We start from the raw sequence: 27,161 nt of genomic DNA on the forward strand, positions 1-27,161 counted from the left end.
TTCCTGATATTCATGTGTAAATGGAAGCTATTTACATGTGTGTCCCAGTGTGAGGGGTAAATGAAAACTGGTGAATTGCTAATGTTGGAAAAATAGTCAAAAAAAGTCAAATAGTCAAGATGCTAATGTTGGAAAAAAGTCAAAAAATAGTCAAGAAAAATAGTCTACTCTTGCTATGTACTATTTTACTCTTTGTGCAGCTAACCTCTCATCCTTTCATCTCACTCCCAGAGGAGTGGGTGGGATGGGAAGTGAAATCTCACTCTAAGAAGCATACTCTGTGGAAAGAGAGGAGACTATTAAATAACACTAAATTTGTTTTTTTTTTCCTTCCTATTCTAGTTCTTAGTACCCTTAGATTGAAATAATCTATATTTGTCACTCAAGGAAGTTTTTAGTAAATTGATCTATTTAGTTGGATCCTTAAAGCCCATAGGATTTATAGCAGTCATTTCTGTGAATTGTGAATCTGCTCACATTTGTTTTTCATGAAATTGTGGGAGGATTTTCCATGTATTTTCATGGATAGCTCTGAATGTGAGCTCTTTCAAAGTAATACTTTCATGGCTATTTTTTTTAATGGTACCAATTACCTGTACCTAGTACCTTGTACCTAGTACCACATAATAGCTGCCTGAATAAAGGACAAAATATATTGCAATTGTTAGACTTTATTTTACCTCTGCTGTTTCACTTAATCTCAACACAAATCTATGCAGTTGGGTTATTATTAGAATACTCACCTTATATGGAAATAAGTGGACTTGAAGACCACTGTTGCCCAGTGTCATACAGCGAGTTGACTTTAGACTTGCCATGTTGTCATTGACTCATGTACCATTCACTGGCTCTTCCTCCCATTCTCCCCTCAGTAATACAAATTAAAAAACTACAATCTTTTATTCGAATTATTGTGAAACTATACCAGTCATTCATTCATTCATTATTTTGCAGTTATAGTACAAGTGTAAGTAGTTCACTATGACGATCCATTCCTCATTTGTTTGGAAAATTCACCAAGACCAGGAGGGAGAGACTTCAGAGGGGGAAATACATACAATTTGGAGATAAGCTCTATTTTGTTTTAATGTTAAAATTTAACTTTTTATCCCGTTGCAGTATTTACTCAACTGTCAGTAAAATGATAAATCTTCTACCTCATTTCACAAGAGGGCAGCACTTTCTTTTAAAATTTAAAGTATGACTCAAGAAATAAAGTCAAATTAACTTTTTCTATCTTGAAGTTAAACTTGAGTGGTTTACAGAAGGACTAGCACCTCTGTTTCTTTGGGGAAATTTATGAGTCAGATAAGTACAAAATTTTAGAGTAACTTGGGATCCTTTCTGAAAATGGAAAGATGGGTTAAAGCAACCCGTAGAATTTTTTACTTGAAAGTTGAATTAGATGAACTGCTTTAGTAACTTTGTAATTGTATAAGAGTCTACCAAGATCATGACTTTCTCTTCAATTATAAAATCACATTAAGGGTGTATCATTTTAGTAAATTCTATTTGTTTTACTCTTGTCAATTAAAAACTATTTATTGAACAGTGGCCATAAGTTAAGCAGTCTACAGGTCACTTGAGGCACAAATTAACTTTTTCTCCTTCTCTCAAAGAGCTTACTCCCTAATGAGGTGAAAGGAAAGGTAAAACAAATTCACAAAATAATCTCTAAACAAAACAAGCTATGTGTAAGTAAAGTACAGGATAATAGTGCAGCATAATGGAGATAGCCAATGTGGAAAGGAAGTTATTGAGTTAAAGCTATAGTACAGGGCTTTGAGTAGAGGGTGGAAATTGAATTGGAACTTGATGGCTGGATAAAATTTGGACAGATAGAAAAAAAGGAGGCTATTATTTAAGAGAAAAGCATCCTATCAACAGAGAAAAAGGCAAGTATGTATTAGAGAAAGTTAGAAAAACACATCCTTGAGAATATTGTGAGGAAATAACACCTGGAAGGTATAGCAAGGCCACTAGCCACATGTGACTGTTTACAGTTAAATTAAAATTAACTAAAATTAAACAAAATCAAAATGTAGTTCCTCAGTCACATTAGCCACATTTCAAGTATTCGATAGCCATACTACTTTTTTGGACATGAAAGATAGAGAATATTTCCACCGTTGCAGAAAGTTCTATTGAAAAGTGCTACATTACAGTTTAGATATTTGGGGGTTGGGATTTGGAGAGCCATTAAATAAAGATAGAAGGGCCGATATGATAGTATCAAGAACTTTTGGTAAAAGTGGCAGTATGTTTGAAAACAAGGAGATCAATTTTATTATTTGGCTTTCTTGTTAATTATAAAGGCATCTCGGAAGCAATATTCCAAAAAGGTTTTGTGCAGCAGCAACATCACTTGGGTATTTGTTTAGCCTCCCAAGGTTATAATTGTGATGCCAGGACTCCTTTTATAAGCATAAATACTAGATCTGGTGTCATGCTTTCAAAGGCTCTATTACTACAATCGTCTCGTAGTTTTATTTTAAAGTTAAAACACCTGCCAGATCAAATTTTGGGTTTAAATTGTGCTCTAAACCCTTGGCTTGACAATATTTAATATGGAGCTAGAGATTATAAACCTCCTTCAACTATTTGATATAGCCTTAAACAAGAAGTTGCCAGATCTTGGTATCCCAGTGTTGCTTAACCTGTACTGGTCCATTTCCTGCAGTATTTTGTTAGAACATCAAGAATGCCTTCTCCAGATGCAACGAGCAGGGCAGGGTCCACGGTCTTTTCTCTCTCACTACTGTGACTTAGATCCATGAAAGAAATTGCTGTTTCTATTTGCAGCATCTCTTAAACCATTAGTGAACCCTGATACTCAAATCTCTCTGCCAACCTACTAGGTTGGATCACTTAGCCCAGTTTGAAAGATGAAGCCATACTTCAACTGCCTTGAACAAATCAGGCTAGATCTTTTTTGGGTGTATATCAATGGGTTTTATAAGCATTCCCCAATTTTTTGTACCATTAGAATATCACAGTATTAGATGACAATAGGAGTACTGGTTTCCTTAGGAAGAGAATAGCTTGAATTGTATAATGCTTATTTAGACACAAAGTTATTACTTAAATAAGCTGGAGTTACTAGTTATAGAGTAACTTATGAGAACAAAGAGGCTTTGTCTCTGTCTCTTTTAGAAAAGTTTACCATTGACCAGCCCACTGCTGCTGAAGGCTTGTTTCTATTGAGGGCTGATTTCCTAGAATGTCAGACCATCTGGCACCTCAAAGCTTCTGAAGCTTTCAGAGACAAAAATGATTGTCTCTGGTGGCATTTACTTTCAGATCTAATGAGACCACTGTTTTTTAATAGCTATCTACCTAGAAAGATAAATGTGTTTTCCTTGGGAATTTTCCATCTATTTCTTGACTTAATTTTGTGTGGAAAACGTACCATGTGCCCATGGTAAAATTTTCACACAGTAGAAAAGACAAAAGAAAGGGTCCCATTCTAGGCACTGGTATTTCCAATCCTTCTCTCAGAGGTAACCGTCATTGCTATTTTCTTATCTCAGTCCAGAAATATTGTCTGTATGTCATATACTGTACCTTTACATAACTACATCAATCTCAATATATATATATATGTACACACACACACACACACACACACATATATATTAGAGATTACTTCTTATCAGCACATAACTACCATCACCCTCTTTCCCATAGCTGTACAGCATTCCTTTGTGGGACTCCATCATAATTTATTGACATGGTTACCTACTGATGGACATTTAGATTGTTTTCAGCTTTTTGCTACATCAGATATGACTTACTGAGCACCCTTGTACATATGTATATACACATGCTTGCAAATTAAATTCCTAGAGATAGAATTTCTGACTCAAAGTTTATATGCATTTTACTGTTTGATGAATATTGCTAAATGATCCCCAGCCCCAGTTAGGCAGATTTTTAAAAGTCAACTCTGCTGCTGTTAATAATCTCCAGGAAATGTAATGGCTTAACTTAATGCTATCAAACATAGGAATTCCTCATTCTCTAGTCAGCCTACAGATTTTATTATGAGCTGCATAATGCATTGTCTGGGTTCACTCTCTATAGAGTACTTTTTGGAAATTTTTTGGGACAGAAACAAAGACATAATGGAGAACTCGTTGCTTAGTGTAAATATATGAGGGAATGGAGATAAAGGTACAGAAAGTAAATAAAATTAAAGATTCTCGGGGGGGAGCAAAGGATGATTATACTCTATGACTTTGAGGGGAGCCATATTTGTAAGTATAAATGGTTCATGTGATAAGTGTATTGACTGGTTATTGTTGAAACTAGTGAGGGTGAATCATGATTAAGGAGTCGAAGTAGGTTTGGGGTGTGATTTTGCAGAGAATTCCAAATGGGATGCTAAGCAGGAAGATGGCAGGAACATGGATCAGAGTTGAAGCAGTAACTCAGCTCTGAATGGATTGGCCTGCAAGCATCACAAAAGCCCTGCTTCTTTTACTATACACATAAGCATAGCTGATCTCACTGAGTGAGTCTGAACTTCTTCGGGGTTCACTGAATGTCCAGCTTTTTAAATACATATTCAGATTGTAGAAACACTGCCCTCCTGGGAAGAGTACCAATGTGTTACTCAGGAGTGAAAACAGCACCTTCAATTTTGATTTATCTTGACACATTAGTTGTTATTAATAAAATTTGTATTTCAATTTTGGCTTTAATTTTCTCAATCTGGGGAGCTGAGGAAAGTTGGAAAACCCTTAGAGAATCTTTAAGGATCTTCTCCAAAGCCCTGTGCAATTTGGTTGCGTATCCCACAGGCTTGTGCTGTCAGTACACATCTGGAATTGTGAGGCTCGGCTGTGTGAGATGGTTTCAGTCTTGTCTGATGCTGCATATTTTTAGGAAGGATATGGTTTTGAAACATTAACATATCTTGGCATTATTTTTAGTCACCTAATAAAGTGCTGTCTGAATCATTAAATATTTAGAAGGTTGCTCAAGGCTGACCCCTGCACCTGCTTGGCTAATTCAGAAGCAGATCAGCTGGCATTTTTCTTCCTCAATCCCCACCGCACCCATCCACTCCCCTTAAGAAAAAAAATCTCTTTGTGCCTTTAAAAATGTCTAGTAGAGTCTTCTGGCTGTAGGTTATGGAAATACTTATAGAATCTTTTTCTTATGAATTATAATTTTTATTTCCCAATTGCTACCTGCATAATTATCAGAATAGATGACATTATTGAAGAGATGAACATTAAAAATAACTCCTTGGGTACAAAGCATATTGCCTGAACTTCCTGGGATAAAAGGAAAGTTCCGCCTTTCATCAGGGGGCTCAGGCCTCCATTTTTGATTGAACCTTCTGCCCTTTAGGGCTGTATATTACTTTAAATAGCTACCAGCTGACAGACTTGGTTGCTGGCTGATGTTAACTAGAAAGCTGTAATGTAGTCTCCCCTTAATAGAACCACAGTGGCAGTAGGCAATGAATTGAAATCTCAGATCATGATTGGGGTGTCTATGTTGGCTTTAAAGTAAACCCCAAGTTAGAAAAGTTATGGAAAAGATAATTGTGTATATTCCTTTCAAAGCCATTATAATCTGGATCTTTCCTTAAGTCTGAATGGGTTTATAATAAGTAAATTTTTCTACCCATGCCTGAAGCTCTTCATTTTGAATAAAGCCATGATGTACTGATTTATTTGTACTCACCTATTGACCTCCATATGCTTTGCTTTAGAGGCTCCCAAGAAGCCTTTCTTTTCTTTTCTTTTTGTTCTTTTTCTTGACCAATATAAAGAGAAACCTGTTAGGTTTTGCATAGAAAACATACTTTGTCTTTACAGTGTTTATAAATGTGAAGTTTATGTTTGGTGAGAAGGGTACTTTAGGATCCACTGTATGGGTAAGGCATAAATTGTTTTCCAGCAAAGCATTTAGACTTCTCTTTTTGCTTATATTTGACTGAACCCTAAAGAATGTCTTCTTGCCTTGATGAAATTGCTGAATAAGTAAGTCATCTTTTAACAAATTAAATGAAATATAGTTTTTAAGTGTAAAAAGTTTTTAAATTAGCCTAGCCTTTGAAAGTTTTTGCCAAAGCTGTATGTACATTTAGGTCTCTTCATTTTGGCAGTGGAATGTGGTTTTTATTAAGTAATTTAGGTTTAGATTTTACTGATTCCTTTATTGAGTTTTCCTGTGCTTCTCTCTGGTTCTGTAACCTCTTTCTCATGGAACTGTGTTGTCTATGTTTGAGGCATGGCTTATTTAACTGGAGAATCTTAGGATAGTCAGTGTTTGTTGATCTGCTAGAAACAGATTGATAGTATTATATTATGTTTATTCCACTTCTCGAAGGTTTAGTGCACAATTTATTTGCACACTAGTTTAGACTGGCAAAATGTCAACTACTGCAAATTTCATCATCCAATTTACTAAGTCTCTCTAGTGATGCACTGCTTTCATTGGGGGCCTGTAGTTTTTGTTTTAATGATTACAGGATTACAGGAGATAATTTATCGAAGAGGTACTTGGTTTTAAAAAAAGAAAGGGCTATGGAGATGTAAGGAATATTACCAAGAAGTTATTTTGTATACAGAGTTTAAACTGAGAAAGTATTCCTATTTATAGATACCAAACACAAATACATAATAAAATGTGCTCACAGTTATAAAAACAATTCACATTTACATTTTACAAGTCTTTCTTCTAATCTGTCACTCAGTTATCAAAGAGCACAGTACTTTTGAATAATATATTAAATGTTTAGCTATTTGAATTTTATGGAATATCTTTGGACTTTTACATAAATAAGTTGTCTATTGTTTTGTTTTGTTTTTCTTTTTTCACGGTACGCGGGCCTCTCACTATTGTGGCCTCTCCCGTTACGGAGCACAGGCTCCAGACGCGCAGGCCCAGCGGCCATGGCTCACGGGCCCAGCCACTCCACAGCATGTGGGAACTTCCCGGACCGGGGCACGAACCCGTGTCCCCTGCATCGGCAGGCGGACTCTCAACCACTGCGCCACCAGGGAAGCCCAGTTGTCTATTGTTAATGTCAGTTATACCTCAATTTAAAAAAATAGCATTTTTAGTTGCTTTCCAGTGTTTTAGTGAGGATATAGTCACCCTCTTATTAAAATTACGTGAGCATTTAAAATTTTTTTCTTTGGAATGGTTCCATGTGGATCCACTGAGTCTTTTCCTCATGAAAAGGGTGTCATCATAGCTAGGTTCATCTGTATCTTCCTAGTTTTTGATATTTTATAACTGTGAGTAGGGAGCTTTATTATTATTATTTATTTATTTATTTTTGTGGTACACGGGCCTCTCACTGTGGCAGCCTCTCCTGTTGCGGAGCACAGGCTCCAGACGCACAGGCTCAGCGGCCATGACTCACGGGCCCAGCCGCTCCGCGGCATGGGGGATCTTCCCAGACCGGGGTACGAACCCGTGTCCCCTCCATCGGCAGGCGGATTCTGAACCCCTGCACCACCAGGGAAGCCCGGGAGCTTTATTTAAGTATTCCCTTTTCTCCCCAAGCAGAGGGTGTCAGTTCTGAGAGTGGGTATCGAGCATTTGCAGGGAGCATCAGGGAAGCGAGTGGCTGGCGGAGGCTCTGACTTCTGGACACTCTACTCTAGAATTCCATGTGAGAACATACTTTTCCTCTCTTTCCTTATGCTGTCTTTATCTCTTCTAGGACTGAAGTGCCAATCATGCTGATAAAGTTTCCCCTGCTCTTGTCTTTTGGGAAGATTCCCTAATTACACTCCTTCTTTTCCCTGATAAAGATTCGCCTTGTCTAAGGATGCAAGATATTCGGGGCTCTAATGATACCATTCTTGTCTTGGTATAAAAACCCTCTAAACATAAGACTGTTTTTAAGAGAAAGACTGTGGTATTCTCTGTTGTTACAGAGAGTTTTTATTTAATTCACTCTTCTGATATGTGCATGGGGGGTTGCATGTTTGCACATGTCTCTGATCACAGTCATCCAGCACCCTGGGTGGTAGTTGGAAGTTTGCCCAGCTGAGAAAGATTGTTCTTTTTCTCTCTCTCCTTTATTTATTTTTTTGTGATGGTGGTGCTGGAGGTGGTATTGGTGCTGGTGGTTCCTTTTGTCTTGTATTTATGTAAAAAGTTTATTTGTTGCTGCTGAAAGATCTCGGCATGTGGCCCCAGAGCCCTCACAGATCTGGGTTGGCCTGGTCAATTTCTGTATAAGTTTCTTCTCTCTGTTTCTGATGATTCGTCTTCGTGCTGATGTCAGTGCTTTCTTTCTGGATATAAACTGCACAGATTAATTTTATTTATAAATTTCTGAACAATCAGTTTACCAAACTTGTTTTTGAAATTAGTAGTGTCTGTCTATAAATCTGAATTGGGCACTTTGAGGTGAAACACATTCTGCTAGAAATCTCATAAAGCCAACTTGCCTCTGGAGACATGTTGGTTTTTATGAATAAATGATGAAAATATTTATGAAAGCTTGTTAAATTTTGTACAGATCCGCATATGTAAAACACATGCTATGTAAATACTGATATGAATAAGTTGAGAATGACATGGAAAGAAAAATGGTTTGCAAATCCCCAAAATAATAACTATACTGTATACTGTTCCCTGATAGCATTTTGTTTTTTTCTGTTGTTAATAGAATCTCTTTCTCCACATGAGTGCTAACAATTTTGATATTTAAGTAATTCAAATAGCCTTTTAGAAGATACACATTCTAACATCAGGGTTTTTTTTTTCCTTTCCTCTATGCCCTGATGCAAAAAACAAACTTAGTTATATTAAGATTAACATCATTCCATTTGTGAGAGTGTCACTTTTATGAGCATTACATATTTATGATGAAATTCTGCACACAACTAGAGAAATATGTTTCATATGAACATATCTGTCATACTTTTATTGTTATACTAAATAACTATATAATGCAAAAACAAAATCACATTTTTGCCTTGGAATGATGTCCATAGTTGCAGTGCAAATGTCCATAATAGCAGTGGATTCAACTTTTTCTTTGAAAACATTTAAGCTCTTAACACTTTGTAGAAGATAGTGTTTCTCTCGGTGCCAGTAATAATTTAATATCAAAATGGAGGGCACATTTAAAAATAACTGGTTATTACTCACATTTTGAGTAGTTTCTCTTATTAAGTTTTATTTTGGAAACAAGTATATTCCCCACATGAAAACAGTCAATGAGATTTAAAAAAAAAAGCAACTTTCCTTTAAAAGGATTTTCCCCATCCACTTTACTGTCAAAACCTTTTTAGAAATAATACAATTGACCACACATGTTTTGTTTGATGATTTGTATTGTTCTGTGCACCCAGCCCCTTTTATTTTCTTGGGTGGGCTCCAAAGTGGAATATGGATCCTGTGATCATTCAGGGTTGAGATAATTTGAGAGATACTGTACTGCCGTTTGGGGCGGGGAGGCCTCCAGGAAGTGGGAGTGAGCTTCACTTTAAACTGTGTGTGAGGGGTGGTGGAAGGGAGGATGCTGATTAAAATAATAAACAACTGCTGGAAAGAGAAGTGCATTACCACACTCCTGTCAGATCGGTGAGCCAAAGCTGATGAGGCGCCCTCCCTGCCGCAAACTCTGCAAAGGGGACCATGAGACCTGCTGCTTAAACTTTTCTCCCGGTGCCTAGAACAGCTTTTTAAATAACTTAGCTCTGTTGCACTGACACAGCATCCCCTAGGCATAGCTTGATTTAGGGAACTGGATTGAAACTAGCTTGGTGGTTACCATAGCAACGCAGGCTGCCAGGGTCTGGGAGAGTGCAAGCCGGTGGTCTCTTGTCCCATGTTTGGGTGTTTCTTCAGACAAGAGTGCCCTCCTTGCTGTTCGAACTCTACATAAGTCATGCTTTTTGAAAACTGGCTCCTTACCCAGGATTTTTTTTTCTTTTTCTTCTTGAAACTAGTCTGAATGGAGGAAGTTGGTAATACTTGGCTCTTTTTTTTTTTCTTCTTCTTTTTTTTTTTCTTTTTTTTTTTTTTTGCCTTCTCTCATGCAAGTTTCCAGGATATAGCTTCTTTTTTGCTTAGTGTAATTGAGAACAAACTCTAAGCTTGGGGCCCAGGAGAGAACAGTTGTGGGCTGCAGGTCATTAGTGAGGTGAACAGAAGGGAATCCTGGGCTTTCCAGAGAAAAAGGAGACCATGCCAGCCTCGTGGAACGCGGCTACCAGAGAACATACAAGCAGGTCTATTCCTTGTGAACTCTGAAGTCCATGAAATCCTGGACCCACGGTGGGGTGGCTAAAATGTCCCAGCGCAAGCTGCTGCTGCTCATGGACCATAGCTCAAGGGCAAGGCTTGTAAAGGATTTTACAAAGGATTTTAAAGTATAGCCAGAAAAGATACGGTTTTTAGAAGTTAAACGCTGTTGTCTGAAGGAAGTTTGCCGGAAAGATGTAGGCTTCAAGGGCTACTGGACGATGATTGGTCTGAACTTCAGCTTACGGGAATTGCTGACAAAATTTGAAAAGGTATGCAGAAAGCAGACTTCATCAATGTACTTTTTTCTTTCTTCCTTTTCTTGTCTTTTTTTTTTTTTTTTACTATGCATTTAGATGGCAGATAGTCTATTGATTCTGATTATTTAATATAACTTCTAAGCCATTTGATTTGATATCCTCTTAAAATTTTTTTTTTTCAACTAAAGATCAAGTTAGCAATCTTTCCTTTGGTCAGGAGGGCTTCTCATGATGCCTGTCAGTTTTAGAATTTCACATCAGAAGAGATCCTTTGTACTCAAGTCGGCTGGTAATTTAATTGCAAGTTATTTTGGAAAAAAACAAAAAAACAAAAAAAAACAACCAGCAACAACACTGGGTTTTCATGCCAAAGTCTGACTTCATCAGGCCTGGGTTCTGTTTTCCATACCCCTCAGGTTTATCTCCCTGCAGTGGCCGAGCACTGACTTTTCCAGCCTCCTTTCTGAAGATTCAGTTCTGAGAGGCAGGAGAGGATGCCTCATAGTGACGATGGCACATCTGACCTCAGACTTCTCCTTTTTCTTTCTGGTTCTGTCTGTCTTAAATGTAGAGTGCTTGTGTGCACTGTGGAGCTTTAATGCTTGGATCATTATTTTTGCATTTAGTTCTTTTTTCCATGGGAAAGTTCTTGGCACACTCTAGGACTGAGTCTAGCCCGCCAAAGGCTACCTTACATTTACAGTTAAACAAAACAGAAAACCTCCATGTGCTGCTCATGGGCTTCTGCCTTCCTTAGCCTTTGGATGCCAAACACCTATGTTCTTTCAACTTACCATCTTTAAAGAAAAGGAAAGGGATGAAGTACTCTCTGTGCATAAATCAATTACTTATCATTATTGTTAAAGATGTACTCTGTGGCTCTCACCACGAATACCCTATGGTTCTTTGCAAGTACAAATATAAGCAGGACTGTATTGAGTCATTTACAGAATAATGCACTTTTTCTTACAAAACCACAATTGCCCGGGGGAAAAAGGCGTAAAACCGTGTCACTTGAAAAGTTTGAAAGCTTTTCCAAAACAATTGCAGTCATTGCTTGTCTCCTGATGGTAGAAACAGTGCAGTGGGAAGAGGGTGGAGAAAGAAGAATTCGCTTCTCCTGGCTGAATGCTCCCTCCTTCCTGGTTCTCTCCCCGCACCCCAACTGTCATATTAAGGACTGTAACACAGGGTTCACTTTGACCTCTCCCTTTAATATGTTATTAAGCACCTACATTCCTGAGGGTAAAGGATGGTTCCTGGTCAACTTGCTCACCGTTTAGAAGAGGTGGAGGAGGTTAGAGAAACTTTCTTTATGGCAGCTGGTAACAGCAGGTGACAAACTTTATGACCTGTCTGTTAGCTTGGTTTGTATAGATTTGTCTGTTTCTTCCTAAAAAGGTATATAGGGCATACGTTACATGAATAATTCATTACTTAGACCCCCTGAGAGGCAGTAATTGTGGTCAATAGCTGGCCTTTTGTATTGTAATTGCTGCTATTAGTCTTGAAATCCTAGGTCAGATACCAGAGGTTAGTAACCTGCCTCAGCTTTTTGGCTATTTTATTGACAAAGTTACCAGTTCTGGTCATATTAGTTTCCTCCTTTAATTCCTAATCCTTAGTGTCTGCATATTTCTTGTTTTTTCTTTTAGTAGTTAAACTGACAGTAAAAGAAGCCTACAAGCTTAGTCCTGTCAAAAGCTTGATTTGGGATTTTTTTTTTTTTTTTTGAGACAAAGAGCAAATTCAGAGAAACAATCTTGCTGCCATTCACAGTCTGAAGTTCTCCATATATGTTTATTTTTGTGTTAGACGCCTTTATAAAAATCTATGTGAAAGTTAATCTCTTTGCCATATTTCGTTTGTAGGAAGTTGTCATACATGAATGTATGTTTCTCCAACTCAATTTAAAAAAAATCCTTTGTGTATTTTCACAAAAGCTGTCTCATATATTTAGCCTATGCTACATTGATTCATTGCCAGGAAAGCTGTATTATGGAAAGGTACCACTACCTCACACCTCAAATACAACTACCTTCCCCCAACTCTGAAAGCAAAAATGCCAGTTCTAGGGAATGACCAAGGCTTACTGCTCCAATGCAAAAGCCACATGATACCTTTGGAAGCTAATGGTCTTCCCATAGTCCCTTTATTTTCAGTTTCCTTAGTCTTATCTTTTCCTCAATATTAGTGATCTGCTTCTAGAGCAGATCACACGGTGATTTAACACTTGGTGATTTAACACTTTTCTTATCAGTAATTATAATAGTTCAAGCTGATGTTTAAGTTCCCAGAGCAAAAGGTGTTTTGCTGGATTCCTGAAACCATTTCAGGCTTTAAGAAAACTAGAGTACAAGGTTGGAATAGTCGTGGGTCTTCCAATAATGTTAATCTGAAAAGTTGAAGACTGGTCAGATAACTGAAATTTCCAGATGACAGCAGACCTTCAGCATAGCCTCAAGACAGCAGTTTGTGAGATAAATTGAAAGGGGATATCTAGTTGATATTTTTTGAATTTTAAAGAAATCTAGTGGTTTGTGACTTATATTTGGGTATCTGTTCATACATGGATGTTTGGCATGTCGTTGGGCCTGTAATATGGTTATCTAGTCCCAAAATGTGTGACGCTAGAATTGTGGTTTTCCAGCATTAGCAGGATGGGCAAATTGCACTTGGGACTCAGAGTTCCTGGGGATCCAGGGGACTGGAAACATTCTCTACTGTTTCCTCAAGGTGACAGCTCACCAAGGATCAGGAAGCCCTGATTGAAGGGAACCACATGTTCCCCAGAGTGGTCTTAAAGAGGAGATTGAAACAGGAACTTCTCGCCAAGAGAGGATGACCTTATGGCAAAAAGTGCCAGCCAGCAAGCAGATCCCAATTACCCAACCAGGTGATGAGGGGAGAGCAGTTGTGACCAGGGTGACTCTACAGAGACTTCAGACTCACAGTTGACTTGACACAGAAAGCTGATCCACCAAAATACCTTTCTGAAATCCAGCTTATGAGTTGGTTTTATTGCCACCTTGATTTTAATGAATTGATTTTCTCCTTGAAAGTACTTCATAATGGAAGTATCTGATGGACTCAGTGGCTGTTAATATATTGGTATACTTGGCCATCTGCACTGTGTACTGTCTGTTCCATTTATTTAGTAGTCACAGAGGATAGAATAATGGACAATTTTAGCTTAGTGACATTTTGAGTGACTGTTGCCTTTTATTAATTTATGCAGTTCTGCTACTAGATGATTAATGGTAATGGTAGTTCTCTAAGGGTGTGTGTGTGTGTGAGAGAGAGAGGGAGTCTGAGTAGCACCACTCTTGTGGTGAATCCTTTGGGAAAGATGCTTCCCATAGTGACAACACAGAGAGAAACCGCTCAATGCTAAATTTCCTTTATGATATTGACATCCTTTAGGATGACCAATATTTAAAATTATAATTTGAAGCTATACTTTGCTGCTCAATTTGCAATATCTAATTTTTAAAAATTTTATCCTGGAAAGACACAGTCAACTTCCAATTTCAAGGTCTACTCTTGCTTTAATATTTAGTAAATATTTATGAAGTACACAGTATGTACCAGACACTGGGCTGAATTCAATGATGGCGTGGATAACAGGGTAGACCTCCACTCTTTGAGTTTACAGCCTAGTAGGAGGATACAGACCTTAAACAAGTCTGTATTCTGTAAGCCTGTGACTGAGCAAAAGGAGGTAGCTGTAAGAGCGACAGGTAGACATAATCTAACCTGAGTGCAGTGAAGTTTCTCCTGGAGAAATGATATTTAAACTGGGACTTAAGATGACTTTAAAATTAAGGAAGGAACTGAGATTGTGGGCTTATATGTGGGAGATGTGTGTTGGGGAAGAAAATGAGAGCTTTCTGGGAAATAGGAACTGCTTTTTCACAGGTCAGGAGTTGAAGAGTTGGGTGCCCCAGGACTGTTGTTTAAAACATTTAAAATACAAAAACCTTTGACTGGGTTTTCAAACTTGTTCAGTTTCATTTATACAATCTGATTTTTGGAATTAGGGTGGGGCAATAGTTTGATAACTTGAAAACATTTGTTAATAACTGTTCTTAAACTCCAGTTCATGTGCAGATCAAACCTGCTTATATAAAGTGCACCTCAAAAGGAAAGCCACTGTATTTTAACTCACTAGGATGTTAGTATGTTTTAGTAACAATTGGTATAGAGTCAAGGATTTTGAACACTTTACTTTATTGTGAAAAATATTTTTCTTAATAGCAGTGTTTGCTATGTTGGAATTTAAAATGTACTTTGTTTCTTAATTTTTTATCATTTCAAGTTGGCTTATTCAAATTATCTTGAAAGTGCAGTTAATTGTAAATTTGTTCCACTTAGTAATTTAACTTTTTTTCTACTCTACTGTCTAACATATATTTATAATCACAGATAATGGGAAAAGAACATTACTGGTATTGATTTCTTACTTTTTTTTTTTTTTTTTTGTCTGCGTTGGGTCTTGGTTGCTTAGCACGGGCTTTCTCTAGTTGCGGCGAGCGGGAGCTACTCTTCGTTGCGGTGCGTGGGCTTCTCATTGTGGTGGCTTCTCTTATTGCGGAGCATGGGCTCTAGGCACACAAGCTTCAGTAGTTGTGGCACACGGGCTCAGTAGTTGCAGCTAGCGGGCTCTAGAGCGCAGAATCAGTAGTTGTGGCGCACAGGCTTAGTTGCTCTGGAGCATGTGGGATCTTCCCGGACCAGGACTCGAACCTGTGCTCCCTGCATTGGCAGGAGGATTCTTAACCACTGCACCACCAGGGAAGTCCGATTTCTTACTTTTTAAATACTGCTGTCGACCAGGTGATACCACTCTTTTATCTGTCAAAATGTGATTCTATAATTATTAATAGAGTGGTTAAAATTTATGAGATTAGTTGTTGAAAGAAAATATAATTTATAAATAATTAATTGAATAATTTGTTGACATCAGCAAGTTAATTGTAATAATTGATTAGTTAATTGCAATCACTCACTGTCCCAGAAGTCTCACAAGCTGTCTCAAAGCGTATTTACATAGCACATAATGACCTTTGAGGATATTATTAGGTTGTATTTTTTTTAGGTGATACCTAACTATTTTTTAAAAGGTATGATCCCTCATTTTCTAAACCTGAAACTCAGGCAGTGATCCTACTGAGCTCTTGACAATCAATCCTAAACTGTCTCTGAATGCCGGTCTCACTTTTGAAAGGAACAGTGGATTTCTTTTCCCCTAATGGTTAACTTTGTTGATTTAGCCTGAGCCTTGGGATATAGTTGGGCAGTTGTTGCTAACCTCACTTCTTCACTTTCAGAAAAGGGGTCAGGATTCCTTCAGAGAAAACACTTCTGTGGCCATGTAGGGTTAGGTAAATATGCCATGCAAAAATAAACCAAAATTATGTCAGCAAGGCCCAAAGAGGATGAATCTATTCTAATACCAACTTAGTTGTTGAAGACTTCTTAGTGGCACTATTCTAAATCTCTGTTTCTTATAAGAGGGTTCAAGCAGTTCTGTTTATAATAATCTAAGGAAATATATATATATATATATATATATATATATATATATATATATATATATATATATATAATTTTTTTTTTTTGGGGGGGGCGTTTCGCGGGCCTCTCCTCTTGTGGAGCACAGGCTCCGGACGCGCAGGCCCAGCGGCCATGGCTCACGGGCCCAGCCACTCCGCGGCATGTGGGATCTTCCCGGATCGGGGCACGAACCCGTGTCCCCTGCATCGGCAGGCGGACTCTCAACCACTGCGCCACCAGGGAAGCCCTAAGGAAATATTTTTGCTTACACAGCTGCAGCCACTACTTGATTATAGAACATTATAAAGAAATAAAATGTATGTGATTTACATTATAAAGTGTTTGCATATAATATCTCTATGGGTTATATCATTGAAGAAATGTCCAGTTAGGGCAAAACTGGTATTAAAATATCAATTATTAAATAAGTAAATGAATAAATGTTTTGCTTTATTTGTGCAATTTATTTTGATCTGGGTAGTGGGTGTTGTATAAAAAAGGACTAATTGTTGATCAGTGAACCTCTGTGAGCTTTTGTAGCTGTCTTCTGCAAGGTTCTTCTGAAAGTGTGCCTCTTAGGCTTTTGATGGTATTTTACTTAGAGAAAAATATGTAGTCTCTTTATTCTAACCCTGAGCTTTTCTTAACCTTCTACATTATGCTTACATTGTTTGAAAGTACACTGCAAGCCTTTCGAGTGAATTCTTAAAGTATTTCTTCTGTTTTCAAATGTTAGTTTAACTGCTTGAATACTTTGCTGGGGTCCCTCTTTGCACATGACTGGCTTATGTTAAATGGTTGGAAGAGCATTGCTTTGTGCTTCTAGCTGGATTACATTCCCATAACTAATTATCAATAACCGTTTTGTGCTTTAATGTTTATTTAATTGTCAGAAAGGCTTCCAGGTGACAGAGGTAAGCATTAGTAGGGCAAGTCTCCCAGCTGTGCAGTGGGAGTTAACCCTCTTTCATAGAACTTTAATTTATTTTAGCATTTGATGTTACATCAGGGTCATGATTTGACAGACTCCCATGCTGGCATCTTGATTTTAAAACCAGTGCATCATTACACAGGGATCTATGAAGGAGCATGATTCATTAACTGCGGGTAATTCTAAATTTCCAGCGAAAGCCTTAGGCAAGGCTTTGCAGTGCAGGCTTCTAAATAATAATTTCTCCCTGTTAAATTTTTTGAACGAAGAGATTAAACAAAATGATTACTACATTTCCTTCTAATTATTTGTCTGATTTCTCTTGGCATTACAGTGGCTTATATGCCAGTCTATCAAGATGAACTTATTCATACATTCATTTATGCAATTTTGCATCCATCTATCTATGTATGTATCTGTGTATCTGTCTATCCATATACATCTATTTTTCATTAGACTTACTCTGTGTAACAGAGACTCTGAAGGATACAGAAGAAATATTAAGATGATTTTCTGTCTTTAGGAGCTCTTGATATATTTGGCCAAATAAATATGCCACCAAATGTTAAATTAAAAAAACAATATATGCTGATTTCCTTTTCTTTGATCGTTTTCTGGTTGTTGATTTTCTTCCTAATTTTTGATGAGGCTCCTGTGTGGAAGGGTTTTCCACATATTGAAACTTATGTTGCAACAGGAATATATGATCACTGGTGGTGCTCTTAACCAAAACGTTATGGAAATACTTACGATCATTGACTGGGCCAGTGATGCACTTCTGTTTTACTCCATCTGTCATTGTGGCTGGATTGGAACAGGCATCACCTGATCTGAAGTGAAGAGCCAAATTTGCTTCGTGCTTTTGTATCCAAATTTCCTCATGTTGTGGAATGCCCCTGTGAAACTGAGGAAACTATTTATGAATCTTGATGTGCTTCTGTCTTTCTATGTCTCTTGAATATGAAAAGAAGCAAATAGGTCAGGCTGCTACAGGAAGTTGTGGTTTGAAGTTGCCTTGTGATTTTAGGTGTGGTCCACTGATAATGATGTTTAGGAACCTGCACAGGAAATTAGAGGCCAAATTCTCCTTGACAATACAGAGCAAAGGGAGGCCTTGCTTATGTACTCTGTCACTGAGCTTTTTGAGAAAGATGGCTATCATACATATTTACAGCCGAAGTTTAAAACTGGGCTTTTGATATATCTCTTTGGATGTCTTAAAATGCATTTCAGGACACAAAAATAAAACAGTTCTATTCTAAAGAATAGGACTATGTTGTTCAGGAGATGTCATCAAAGAATATTTTAGCAGAAGTTTCCTTTTCTTTTTCTTTTTTACTGAGAATTTCTATTTGAAACCTCCCAAGTTAAATTTATAACCAGATTGCCATTTACATGCATACTGTTGCCCAGCCTGAGAACCTTGAATCAGTATCTGGCTGTGTTTCCCTGCTTCCCCATCAGTGTCTGCTGTGTACTTTCTGAGATGGAGGTGCTAGTAAAGTGCAGAAGAGTCAACAATGTTAGAGTTTTTGTTCAGTGGTTAACCCTAATTCTGGGTGTACTCAGATTACACTTTGCAGGAAGACCTGATTTGGCTTTGTTGTTAGATAACCCAGAGACCAATGGGCTTGCAAATTTAGAGCAAATTTTGCAGAAGCTGTCCATCAAACTTTGTGTTCACCTCTCCCATCTCTCAAATATGACCCTATTAATGTCATCTTAGACGTCACAAATCTTCCCAGAAATTATAATACAGCAGTTCTGCCCCTTAACCTCGTGTGACACCTTTTTACCATGCTGATTGGAGTAGTGAGTTGTACAAGGCTTTTCCATGTGTCTTGGTTCGTGTAGTTCTGTAGATGCTTGAAGAACAGTCACTTCAACGCTGGCCGCTAAGCCTTGGTTCTTAATGGAATACATGGATTGCTTATCAGGAGTAAGTTCTAAATTAATAATAGCATTCTGAGTATTCGAACAATTTCTGTTTAAATTTTTACCATGCCCATTTAGAGTTGGAGAAACTAAAGAAGAATGATGATTATAAAGGAAAGTTGAAGATGAGAAGTGTAACAAAATTATAGTGTTTGAGTTAGCTCTTCTTTTACTAATTCTGATTCATTACCAGAAATATAATTTTTATTTCTGCAATATGTTGCCTTAATATTCCTTACCAATTAATGCCATGGAGACTCACCCCACACCTTCATGGCCCCTTCTGGTGTCTGCTTTTCTGTTTGTAAGTTCATACTCAGTTGTTGGATGGTAGTGGCTGTCACACTAGAGTTAGCTACACATCCCATTTATTCATGAAGAAAAGGTGATTGCCAAATTAATATAGAAAATTGTGTTGACAACCTTATAACAGGAGAGTACTAAACAATTGATAAGACCCTCTGTATTTTAAAGTTTAAATTTGTTGTATTTGTTTAATTACAAAAAGAAACCCTGTTTTTTATAGAAACTTGGAAACTCAGAGAAGTGTAAAGAAGAAAACTAAAATCACCTTTAATCCTCTTATACGGAGATCGCGCTATTTTGATTTATTTCTTATAGTCTTCTAATGTATGTGTGTGCAATGATTTACAAACACATAGGCTAATTTAAACACCTACTTTAAAAATTAAATTAACATCACAATATATAGTTTTTTATCCTCCATTTTAAAACCTAATAATAAACTAGCATTAATGTGTATTATGAAAGTTTTTACTTTTTTATTTTAAAAACAATCAATGTGATAAATGTGTTTATACGTAAATCTTCTTAGGATAGGTAATTTCAACAGTTTTAAGGCTTTTGATACAAATTGCCAAAATGCTTCCTCAAAGTCTGAACCAATTTTTATTATTAATTTATATTAATTCTTATTTTACTTAAACTACACTCAAATTTACTTTTTTTTTTTTTTTTTTTGGTGGTACGTGGGTTTCTCACTGTTGTGGCCTCTCCCGTTGTGGAGCACAGGCTCCGGACGTGCATGCTCAACGGCCATGGCTCACGGGCCCATCTGCTCCACGGCATGTGGGATCTTCCTGGACCGGGGCACGAACCCATGTCCCCTGCATTGGCAGGCGGACTCTCAAACACTGTGCCACCAGGGAAGCCCTCAAATTTACTTTATAGAAGTGAACAAAATATTTTCCTTTTTAACAGGAGAAATATTATTTTGTCATTATTTTTTGTTTCTTAATGAGGATAAACATTTTTATGAGAATGCTTTTTTTAATTTTAGAAATAAATTTTATTAGATTAAAAGGATGAACTATTGGTAAGTTTGTCTAAATGTAAAAAAAAAGTTTAATTATGTAATATCTTAGTGACCTCTGTAAAACTTCATATTTTGAGGGAAGTTTTGCCTATGTGGAAAGGGGAGAAAGAATTTATTTGGGTATTAAGCAAAGTTGAGTGATTTGGCAGCCACAATTGTACAAAATTTCAAAAATTTCTCATTGAATTTGAACATCTAACTAGCTGATACATGAAATTTAGATTATAATATTGATACTTTCTGTTTTTAAGAATGGGGGAAATCAGTGTCTTATTAAAGATTTTAAAACTATTATTTTCAATGTAGAAATTGTGAAAACACTTAAATTTGTTATCATTTAAGCTAAAATTAACTATTTTGCTTTTAAAAAACTCATTTGTGGAATATGAAAAAAGTAAAGTTTGTATAGCAATCCCAAGTAATGTTGACACTAATACCTAATATTTGCATTATCTCTTTGCCTTTTTCTGTTCAGGACATCCAGGCAGAAATTGATGCCCACAGTGACATATTTAAAAGCCTCGATGGAAACAGGCAGAAGATGGTAAAAGCTTTGGGAAATTCTGAAGAGGCTACTATGCTTCAGCATCGACTGGATGATATGAACCAAAGATGGAACGACTTAAAAGCAAAATCTGCCAGTATCAGGTCAGCATTGTCAGTATCAAAATAAAAATAATGAGGGAGGAGGATTTTCATGATTTTTGTATATCAGGAAGCCTTACCAGCATGCTACTGCTTAAGAAATAGTTTAAGATTTAAATGCAAAGATTATTTTTTTAAAGTTACAGTTTTAGCTCCATTTATGTCCAGTGCCCTCTGTCAACTGTTCCTGACTAGTTACAAATTTGCATATCGTATTTTAAACCTAATAATACTAATGATTTTACCAATACCTGCTAGTTGTTGAGTGTTTACCTTAACCAAGTATTGTGTTAGGATCTTTACAAACATTTCTTTATTTAGTATTCAAAAAATCCTAGTGAGGTGAATAGTAAAATCCTTTCTTACATGAGGTGACAGAGGCTTCATGAATATAAAGAACTTGACAAGATCTTGAGCTAACAAGTGCCACACAAGGATTTGAATCTAGATCCTTCTGACTCTTGGCAATGAACGTGTTTTTCTTCGTCGTGCAATTTGTATGTCCAACTTGAAGATGTGCTTTTAGAAATTAGATATCACTTATGGACACTAAAATGGATAACTGATGATTCATGTCTCCATTTGGAGAAAGTAAAAAGTAAATAAGGATGAATTTGAAGACCAGAATTTGACTAAGAAAGGACATTGAAAAAAGACCTACTGTGACAGCTATTAATATTATTACTGGGAGTTAAGAAAATTGTAAATTATGTTTACTAGATGGTGGATAATACGTAACTGGATATGAGTTTAGTGGAAACTGACTAAGAACATGAATGTTGGTAGAAAGACTTGGATCTTGCATCTCGGTCAGTTTCTTAAATCTTAAAGTTCAGAAACGGTATGATTTATTGAAAAATGTACAACCTTAAACCAAATGGTCTTGAATTTGACTCTGATTTTACTATTTACTTACTGACCTTGGGCAAGTCACTTATTCTCTCTGAGCCTTGGTTTTCTCATTTACAAAATCAAAATATAAATATTTAACCCACATGATTGCTGTGAAGATTGAATGGGGTAATCTGATAGTTCCTTAGTCTATGTAATTTCTCTCTAATGTAGCATCTGGTTTATTTTTTCTTACATAAAGGGGTTCAGTGGATCTGCTTCAACTGGTTTCTGCATTTTATAGACTACTTCATGGAGAGCAGAAATCTTTCACGGATTATTTATTTACTGTGAATGAATTTAAAAAGAAATTCCTTCTGAAGAGAAATCCTGAAAGGTTTTTATTCTTCTGGGGCTCATAAAGGGATATTTGCACTTCTTTTTACACTTAAAGGAGGGGGTAATGTAGCGTGACTACAGAAACCTCTGTGTAAAGATCCTGTTGGACGTTATCAACCAACTACTCTTTTTTAGTTAGAGAGGAAAATTAGGGAGTATTGTATAGTGAGAGAATATACTTGTGATTGCTTAAAATTGAATTTTCAACTGGCCAGACCCCATTGGGTTTCACCTTTCTGTTCTCCATAAATATAAATAAATAAAAAGATTTAAAGTGTTAACATAGTAGAAAACATTCACTGAGGTTCTAACAAAACCAACTAGTGTAACAAGCTAAAAGCCACAGGCCTGGCCCTGGTGAAGACTGTGTACATGGTGCTGGAATTTTGAGAGTTTGGAGGATGCGTTCTTCAGGAAGGAGAATTTAATGAAGACAAAAAAGATCTTTGACCTTTCATGGCCTTTATTGCCTAAGCCTGTCAAGTCACATTTTGTTTTCTAACCTGGAAAGAAAGAACTCGTAAACTATAGTTGGAATATTATCTAATAAATAATGTTTTTTAGAAGATGGAGGAATAAGCTTTTGCCAATGGGCTTCTGGATCAAGACAAATCATACATTCCAGTAAAATGTGTTAGTAATGTGATAATAAATTAAAATAATTTTTAGCCTGATTACTCATTTCTGGAGATTCAAGCATTTAATAAGAACTTACTTCTAGGTTTAAGGCATTGTGAATCATAAATACGATATGGCCCCTACCCCTAGAGGGTTCACAGTTCTCTTCAGGCTAAGATAGGTCCAAAGGAGGAAGTGGTTACTTTCACTTCAGATGATCATGAAAGGCCTCATGAAAGAGATGATTACTAAGCTGAGCCTTGAAAGATGTATAGTTTTCCCCAGATGGACTGGATGAGGGCTGGAGAAAGATAGCTAAGCAGGAGGCCAGAAATAACACTGTGTTTTCATGGAGCAGTTAAGAAGTTCAGTCTGACTGAGAACAGAATTTGCTGATGATGTAGAGGGGAAAGACTGTGACTAGCGAAAAAGGTGAGGAGGGAGGTAAGACACAAATCATGGAACACCTGTGTGCACCATGCTCCATTCCACTGGTAATGGAATTTGAAAATTTTTAGGTGGCATGATTAGACTTAAGCTTTGGAAATATCCCTCCCACACAACTATGGAGAGTGCATTATTAGATGAGCAAAGTTCTAAAGACAAAGAGAGCTGTGAAGAGACCCTTTCAGAGAAATACCCAAGAGTGGAATTGCTGGATCGTATGATAGTTCTATTTTTAATTTTTTGAAGTACCGTTAAACTGTTTTCCATAGTCGCTGCACCTATTTACATTCCCACCAACAGTATACAAGGATTCCCTTTTCTCCATGTCCTCACCAACACTAGTTATTTCTTGTCTTTTTGACCAAAGCTATTCTGAAAGTTGTGAGGTGATATCTCATTGTGGATTTGATTTGCATTTTCCTGATGATTTTCCTCTATGTTGAGCATATTTTCATGTGTCTGTTGGACATCTGTATGTCTTCTTTGGAAAAATGCCTATCAGGTTCTCTGCCCACTTTTTAATTGGGTTGTTTCTTTTTGTATTGAGTTGTATGAGTTCTTTATATATTTGGGGTATTAACCCCTTATGGGACATATCATAGGCAAATATCTTTTCCCATTCAGTAGATTACCTTTTCATTTTGTTGATGATTTCCTTCTCTGTGCAAAAATTTTTTAGTTTGATTAGATCCCATTCCTTTATTTTTGCTTTTGTTGCCTTTGCCTAAGGAGACAAATACAAAAAAAAAAAATATTGCTAAGACCAACAAAGAGTGTACTGCATAGATGTTTTCTTCTAGGAGTTTTATCTTTTCAGGTCTTACATTTAAGTCTTTAATCCATTTTGAGTTTATTTTGGTATACGGTGTGAGAAAATGGTCGTTTCATTTTTTCACTTGTAGCTGTCCAGTTTTCCCAACACTACTTATTGAAGAGACTGTCTTTTCCCCATTGTGTAGTCTTCCCTCGTTTGTTGTAGATTTAATTGACCATATGTGCATGGGCTTATTTCTAGGCTCTCTATTCTGTTCCATTGATCTATGCTTCTGTTTCTGTGCCAGTGCCATACTATTTTGATTACAGTTGCTTTGGGTATTGAGACAAAGAAAATGAAAACACTGCTTTGAAAAGATATATGCACCCCAGTGTTCATAGCACCATTATTTACAATAGCCATGACATGGAAACAGTCTGCAACTGTTCATCAACAGTTGAATGCATAAAGAAGATTTTATATATATATATGTATATATATACACATACAGTGGAATATTTATATATATGCATATATATGTATATATATATGTGTGTGTGTATGTGTATATATATATATAATGGAATATTATTCAGCCATAAAAAATGACATTTTACCATTTCTGACAGCATGGATGGACCTGGAGGGTATTATAGTTACTGAAATAAGTAAGACAAAGACAAATACTGTATGTTTTCACTTACATGTGGAATCTAGAAAATTAAACAATTGAACAAATATAACAAAACAGAAACAGACTCAAGATACAGAGAACAAACTAGCAGTTATCAGAGGGGAGTAGGGAAGGGACAACATAAGTGAAGGGAATTAAGGTATAAAACAAAAAGTTTCAAGGATGCAATGTACAGAATGGGGAATATAGTCAATATTTTATAATAACTCTATGGAGTGTAATCAATAAAAATATTGAATCACTATGTTGTACACCTGACACTAATGTTATATGTCAATTATATCGCAATTAAAGAAAAGATAAAATGGTTTATTATTCTTAGTAATGGGCCCTCATATAGTAAGCACACCTCAGAGAGAAGTGGTACAGGCTGCATTTAATACTCTGGAGCTAGACTGCCTAGTAAGTTTAAACACTAGTTTTGTTCCTTGGCAGCTGTGACACTGTGGGGGGGTTACTTGGCCAATATGTATTTCCTCCTGTGCAAAATAGGGATAATAGGAGTAACTTCCTTATAGAGTCATCATGAATAGTTGATTTAATTAGCCTTTATAAAGTACCTAAAACAGTGGCACATGGTAAGCACTAAATAATTAACTATTATTATTACTCTCATTGATTACCATTATGTTTGGAACTAATTAGTTCAAAAGACATAGCAATTCTCACTACCCCGTCTTGTTTCATAGTCACTATTATTGGGAATTTCTGAGAAGGTCCCCAACAAGTAGCATCCCTCTTTCCTGGCTGGATTCAGAAGAAATAGAACAAAAGTAAGGACAAGTGAGAACAACAGTGTCATGTTAATTACTGACAGAGGCTAGCCTGGAGGAGGTGCTTAGAGTGAGAGCTAAATGGGGCTGGTAACCGGACTCCAGAAGCAGGCAGAATTTCCCCAGCAGTCACTGGACAATGTGGCCTCCCATGTGGGAAACACTTCATGGAAGAGTAGAAAAGAACTCCGTCTCTGCAGGCTTGTTCTCAAAAGGGAAGAGTGGGCTGAGCTAAGCAGATCCAGTTATTCCCCAAATCTACAAATCAGATTCCTCACTCTACCTCTACAGGGACAGAGAGAGTGAAAGGGTGGAGAAGAGGCCAGGAATGTACTTAGTGAGAAAACCCCTTCCCAAGGAGCTGGGGTGTGGAGGTGTTCTCTTTAACGAAAACGTGGAGTAACTTCCCCCACAGCTACCTCCTTCAGTCCCTACTGAAAACGTTGCTTGCTGAGTGCACTATGAATTCCTGTTCCCCTATTCTTTCATCTCATTCCTTTAAAGTATAGTCTACACTTGCACTGGCTTCTGTTGTGAACAAATTCTCCTATGTCTTTAATATTTTTTTAAACTCTCCCATCACTCTTCTCTGTAACTGAAAGTTAACTGTCCCCTTAATTGCCTGCTTTACTTGAAACACTCTAGAGTTCAGTTTTCCAATTTTCCTCACCTGGCAGTCAACAGGAACATTCTGAATATTTAACAACTACTACGGGCACCAAGTAGAATGCTAGCCATAAACTCCCAGTATGGCGCCAGCAGACACTGGCTGAACAGCAGCCCTGCGCACAGGGATAAGAGGGAAAGTTGGCAGCCTCATTGCTATTTCTTAAGCATTGCTGCTCCATCTCTCAACAACTTGTCGTTAGAAGTGGATACATCTATTATTTTACCCTCACATCATCTTATTCCTGCTTCCTTCTGATGTATAGGACACTCTTCGACTTGACTCATTGATTTGAGCATCTGACTTTTTATTCTGCATCTTTTCCTCACTTATCATCCTTGGTGTCGATATCTCTACTGATAACTCTGTATATTTTGACTTCCCAGTTTCTTCTTACTTTATCTCTAAATGCTTTTTTTTTCCCCCAGTACTCGGGCCTCTCACTGCTGTGGCCTCTCCCGCTGCGGAGCACAGGCTCCGGACGCGCAGGCCCAGCGGCCGTGGCTCACAGGCCCAGCTGCTCCGCGGCATGTGGGATCTTCCTGGACCAGGGCACGAACCCGTGTCCCCTGCATCGGCAGGCGGACTCTCAACCACTGCGCCACCAGGGAAGCCGTGTAAATGCTTTTATCCCTATTTTGTTTCTAAGCCCTATAGATCTGCCCAGGCCTAGGACTTAGTTGACATCCCATGTTATCTTGGCATCCCTGGGATGATCAGTCTCAGGAGACCAGGGGCAAATTGTTTTCAGAGCACACATTTTATTTTTTTACAACCCGCCTGGCCATGCACATCTGTGTGCCATTGATTTTGCCATGTTAGTTGGAGAAGAGCCCTCTGTTGTAGCAAATCAGGATTGCTTAGAACATCATCAGTGAAACAACTCTCCTTCACATTAAAGTTATGAATTTTATGAAGAGGACCTTCCTTCATTAGCTTCATATGTACTGGGACCACCTATATACTATCCCCTAACTTTGTAGTTTTATTCTGTATATATAATTTGTCTACAGTATTCTAACTAGATTGTTTAAAAATGCACATCCTCTAATATTTTCAACTGAGGAATTCCTAGCTTTCTTTTT

At 37.3% G+C, this 27,161-nt stretch overlaps 1 protein-coding gene across 1 annotated transcript in view; it reads left to right on the forward strand.

The window, feature by feature from the left end:
- Window positions 1–27,161, forward strand: part of UTRN (utrophin) — a gene marked incomplete at both ends in the record, with an annotated part of 450,045 nt that overhangs the window by 279,467 nt on the left and 143,417 nt on the right. The window contains one exon of the mRNA XM_079716566.1: window positions 20,724–20,896. Within this exon, the coding sequence (XP_079572692.1) occupies window positions 20,724–20,896 (173 nt within the window). The remainder of the gene's footprint in view (window positions 1–20,723; window positions 20,897–27,161) is intronic.

The sequence above is a fragment of the Hyperoodon ampullatus genome (assembly GCF_949752795.1).
Source record: "Hyperoodon ampullatus genome assembly, chromosome: 12".
In the NCBI taxonomy this organism is placed as follows: domain Eukaryota; kingdom Metazoa; phylum Chordata; class Mammalia; order Artiodactyla; family Ziphiidae; genus Hyperoodon; species Hyperoodon ampullatus.